At 37.4% G+C, this 5,871-nt stretch overlaps 1 protein-coding gene across 1 annotated transcript; it reads right to left on the bottom strand.

Moving 5' to 3' along the window:
- Positions 1-298: 298 nt before the first annotated feature.
- On the bottom strand, positions 299-1,189 carry LOC132915185 (uncharacterized). The gene is made up of 2 exons (XM_060974914.1): positions 896-1,189; positions 299-827 (listed from the first exon to the last, which is right to left on the bottom strand). The coding sequence occupies exons 1-2, from the start codon at positions 1,187-1,189 to the stop codon at positions 417-419; spliced, it is 705 nt and encodes a 234-aa protein (XP_060830897.1). The 3' UTR covers positions 299-416.
- Between the last annotated feature and the right edge of the window lie 4,682 nt (positions 1,190-5,871).

Below are 5,871 nucleotides of genomic sequence, written 5' to 3'. Positions count from 1 at the left end.
ATAATTCAAGCATTCTAAATCGCACGAGTATTGCCATGACAAAACTTTGAGAATGTTGAGATATTTTTGGGAAAGGCACCAGTGGTCGATCGACACGGAATTTGAGGGCTGTAGTGAAGATGGCGGTAGTCAAACATTAAATTTTAGCTTCGGATAGTAATTAATTTTTGAAATATTAACAAGAAAACTTTCAGCACTGTAAATTGAATTCTGCCTGTACAGACGTTACTAATACAACTTCGGCCTTACTATATGTATGTAGAGTGACTTAAAAGTCGCAAGACTTAACGCCGAAATAAAAAGCTTACAAAATATTTTTACTTTGCACGTTGAAAACTACAGCCTTGACAACATATTTGAAAATACTTGAAATTGGTGATGTGCGCCCTGATCGATATAATTACCAAATGTTGCCTTTACCTCCTTAAAGATAATTGCTTTTTAATGCAAACAATTAACGTATTGATACTTGTACTTTTCTCTAATTCCACAGCCAAACATTCGAATCTTGCGGCTGTGAACCAAAGCAGTAGCGCTCCAAATATGCTCACGCAACTATGTGCAGCGCATTGGTAGCTAAGGATAGATTGATGCGCATATATAATAATATTCATTGGCGTATAGTTAACGCGAAACGGATATTCCGCATCGGCTGGAAAAGAAATTGGCAAGATTGCAGGTCCCAATGAAAATCCAGTCGCAGTCGCGTACATACATACTATGGTACATATGCACAACATGTCGCATCTCGTGATATATTTATAGAAAATTTCCTTTTCATACTGTTGCGTTTCTTTAACACAAATCATCATTTCTCTAACTGTACGCTGTAATTCGTAGTTAAAACACATATCTGTTTACATAGAATGCCAAAGATAAGCAAATAGAAACTTACTTGTAGAGAGTCTTGCTTAATCCAACACATAGTAGTCTGAACGATAAGTTGACACAAAGCTGTTGACATGCACATACATTTGAAAACAACGACCAGGTCATCAGGGTGCAAATAAATCGAATATAACATAGGCAGAAGTAACATGCAAGCACTAATAATTGCACTTATTTGTAGAATTTTGAAACCAAGGACTCGAGTTCTGCTGCTACTAATAGGAAGCGGCCAACAGAAAGATAAAGCGGCACTAAGCCAAACAATGTGGATAACTTTCTCCGGTGTTACTTGTTTCAACATAATTACAACAACAAAGTACTTGCTTTGCGAATCGAATGAAATGGAATTAAAATGATAGATAGAACGATAGAAACGATATAACGATATGTTGTTGTTGGAACTTGAAAAACCGTTACATTGCTTTAATTGCATCTGAATAATCACAGATGTTACCCGTATAAAATTCTGTTACATGCATGAGAAATTTAATAAATTATACGAGGCATAACATTCTAAAGCGAGATATCGATTGGTGGTTTTCTTTGAATAGTATTTCTGACGTTAACGGCTGTGTTCATAATGATACATTGGCGGTGCATATGTTATTAGACAGGTGCAAAGGGAGGCTATCATGCAACAGTGCTGGAGTTCATGAGCACCGTACCTTAGGAAAAGAATATACATATGTATGTATACATTCAATTAAACATTCGGTAAGACAAGAATGTGTTCGCAATATTTACGAAAGATAATGGTCAGAAAGAGAACGTAATAGCCTCAACGTATCGCTTTGTCGATAGGCATCTTTTTAACGTCTGCTAGTCTAGTCTATATCGCTACAAAATACAAACGCATTGTCCCTTAAAAGCGGTTTAAATACCTATTGCAAATGTAATTCATGCTTAACAGTTACATCTATCAGTGAAAAAATTATTTGACAGTTTTTTATAAAGAACTTGTCGTTGACAGTGAGCAGCGAAGAGGAGAAAACGTTACTTTCGAGAATACATATAAAAAATCGTCTGACTAAGCTATCAATTTTGATCAGAAGACCATTGTTTAACACGAAATATAGCGAATTCCCCGCATGACGTGGGGGATACTTTCCATGTCATAGGAAACATCCACTGTACGATCCATGTGTTATACAGAGCGTCCCGCGAACCGGGAAACCGGCTGAAAGTGATTCTACATGCAGTAGTGTGTCGGAAAGAAAAAGTAAAATTTTTTTCACCCGAGGCTTCATTTTCGAAAACATCAGATTCGGAAATTTACGCATTTACGGTACACGTGCATTCAACCGTGTGCCGACTTTACGCATCTCGCTCTACATTCTTGTTTCGGTTTGTACTTCTAACCATAAATAACCTAGATTGGCAGATTACTATCGGTATTGTCGGAAAGTACGAGGTAAGGATGCACATTGCGCACAAAAAACGAAATCTTTGCTTTGCAATACTTTTATACTTATGCTCTTATATTTTATGTAGTCATCAATTATTGGAAATATTGTCTTGCAGTCGCATGCAAAGTTGATCTCTTCTGATCAAATTATTATGAATTCTTCCTAACCTATTCTGTTTTCTCAAGGAATCAGATGCAAAAGATTCTTAAAGGTTCTTTACTTCTAAACGATTGATGGTTCCATTAGATACGTATATTTTATAGGAAGAGGGCTAAATGATTTTACAAAAAAAAAAAAACGAGTCACGTTTGTCTGCTTAAGCGTTTTATGTGTTGAAGGCGACCGAAGTTTCAAATCTGAACCTCTTAACGTTTTCTCGCCGACTAACTAAACCGATCATCGACGGTTTGATGTCGGGAAAATATTTATATTATCGGCGCTCGATCCGCCGCGAACACCGATGTCTGACACTGAAATTTCCGCATCTTACAGTTTATAGTTTATATAGATTTGTATAGATATTGATGGTAAAATTTTAGATGTTCATGTATCCCCTTTTCAGATTATTTCAAGCATTTGATTCACTTTCGTCTGTGCCTTTAACTCTAGACTAACAATGAAACATCTCCAAATGTAAATTACAGAGGTTAAATATCCATTGTTATTTTGAAGATTATATATATACAGCGCTATGAAAACAATTGATTTTTGGATTACTAAACAGGCGCGTTCAATCACACGGGAAATGACAACGTTCCACACACGCACGAATACCGATAGAGCAATTATATGTAATAGAGAAATTATTAGATGCGGCAGTTAAACGTACGACTATTCGATTCAATAGAATTTCTATCGGCAAGCAAACAAACATCGTACAAACAAAGTATGATAACAAGTACAAAAATACAAACTTACATAATAATGCAGACGAGCTTTTATTTCTTTCACTTAAGCCAGAGGAGATACGAGACGATGACGCAATCGATAAATTCGAAATTAATACTATTGAGGCATTACCCGTGATGTTTAACTATTTGGTTGCAGAAACAGCGAAGGCTACTGAGTTACAAGAACATTTTCAAGGCTTACAAAATGGTACTGAGTTGAAAATGAAGACTAGATTTTACATTCGAAAAATTCGACAAGGGAATTTGGTTGTCGAAAGACAGTCATGTAATACGACAATCGCGTGGTAGTGCCACGAACATTGTAAGACTATGTTTTACATGAACTACACAGCTATCATCCGAGCATTGTAAAAATTAAATCTGTAACGCGTTGATATTACTGGTGACTCGATATTGACCAGGATTCATCGACGATAATGAGAGATCATGGAAACTACAACGTATTACGTAATGATCCCAAAAAGTTTAACGAATTACATTGAAAGATCACCGAAAGACCCTTTCAGCAAGTCGATATTGATTACCCTGCATCTGGAAAGAGCATCAAGGAAAAGAGTTCGGTAAGATTGGTGATCCTAACGAAAAATTGTCATAGTGAAGTATGCGAATAACATACTACTACCATAAAAGCTGCTGCATTTTTCAATACACTTGCAGAAATTCTTCATTATTATTTTTATTATATTAGCGTCATGTAGAAAACATTTCCGTTTTGTGTTATTGCATATTGCTGCTTCTTTGACATATGTAGGTCTCCATTTCATCGATTGATTACGCGTAGTATCTTTCAATTAACTTAAACGTTAGAAAACGTAACAGCAATAATAGAAGTTTTAACGGCACTATTTACGGACACGAACTTCAACAGCATACATTCCATGTATTTTTTTTTTTTTTCTTTCTAATGCTATGAACGAGAATTAGGTTGAATATTTATTTTATCGCTAATAGTAAATTAATTATTATAAAGGCAGGCTTTTTATCGATTTGTAACTTTTTGTAACAATTGTCGAGATCACGTCGACAAAATGGTATGAAATATTCTTGATTCCTGTATATGTACAGTTTGTACGATAACGTATGATAAAAAATCTAAAGAGAGCCTGTGCATGTTAAAATAAAATGAAAGTGAACAATAAAACGTTGCACTAAAACTTTGTTTATTAGTTGTTGGTTTTTAAAAATTAACGAACATGTTCTTGAACCCAGGAAAAACTCGTCCATATGAACGAACGTAATGCAACTTAAGTAACGGGAAACATAGCAATCATCAAATACTGAGGTTAATTTTTAAATGCCAATAAACAAAGCTTTAAACAATTAACTGTTATATATGTCGGAGACGAAAGGAAACCGGGCCCCCGTTGGTGTTACTTGGAAAACCTCACTACCGTAGCATTTAAGAAATAACCCAATACAGTCATTCGAAATTTGTAACAATGAGCTTTTAGACTCGAGGCGACAATCGGTCGCCGAAGCGTAGGCACGGTCGCGGGATGAACGTTCCGCCTAACAGAGATATGAAGTGACATAGCTTTCGTTTAAAGAATTAGCAGTACCGACACTTGACAATAAAACATTTTAACAGCCCCGCGGCTCGCCACACACAGACCGCATTCTTTGAGTAAGATGATCACCAAATGTCGATGCATCATTCACAGTTTATGCTCAGATAGTTTGAGGAGCCGCTACAAATCTTAGGACTTAGTTAACTAAAGTCCTTCCGATTGATAAACAGTCTTTATTCTATCCGCCCGTAAATCTGTCATCTATTGCGGAAAGATATGGGAGATCAAATTTCCTCACGTGCGACGCTTCCCGCCAGGAACTCTCTCTGAAGGGCGGCTAGCATCCTTTGCTAACCGCCAATATAGAAATTAACCAATTAACAGCAACGCCCATTTCCTTCACCCTCCGTGTGGAGGCTTTCTTTGACGAATCCGATGATCTCGTGTCCTTAGGCACATCACATCATAGTTTTCCTCTGCAGTGTCACGAATCAATTTTCCTTTTTACCATGTGGCACGCCAGATGTGACGGTCCTTGCGAGATTCCCCGTAGTCCGGACGCCAAGACCTATCTATTGTTCTATTAACTCGCAACAGGCCTAGGAAGACAAACATAAACCGAATCTGTTCAGTTTCAGTTTCCTTCACGTAAACATTTTCGGTTTATGTTTGTTGCACGCTCTTACCTAATACGGAGAAAGCGGGTGTCTGGCAAGATAAGAGTTTTTCCACGAACAAGGATGCCCACGAGCCATATCTAGCTCTCCTTGTCTTTACTACCTAATTCATTTACCAATGAGCATCGCGGATCATTACCCTCACTTTTCCACCAAAAAGTGTGGACAACGAATCCGCGTTTTGAATTCCAAAGGGAACACCCACACCGAGTTTTCCTCAGTAAGAGCAGTAGAACAGTCAGATAGTCTTGAACGGTCACGTCTAGAGCTCGGAAGTGTATTGTAAACAAAAGAGAAAAATAAAAGTTTCTTTCCTCCTTAAATTCATTATTATTTTACGTGACATTTTGGCGATCCACTGCCAGGATCCATTCGCTTCAGTGAAAACGAAATTACGATTTCGGCGTACGCGCATCATTGAAGATCGAAGGATCAGCGGACCACTGCGAAGCTTTGCTACTACGAAGCCCTGCAGCAACTT

The sequence above is a fragment of the Bombus pascuorum genome, chromosome 16 (assembly GCF_905332965.1).
Source record: "Bombus pascuorum chromosome 16, iyBomPasc1.1, whole genome shotgun sequence".
NCBI classification, from domain to species: domain Eukaryota; kingdom Metazoa; phylum Arthropoda; class Insecta; order Hymenoptera; family Apidae; genus Bombus; species Bombus pascuorum.
Note: the sequence above shows the minus strand (reverse complement) of the source record. Positions and strands in the feature narration are given on the sequence as shown.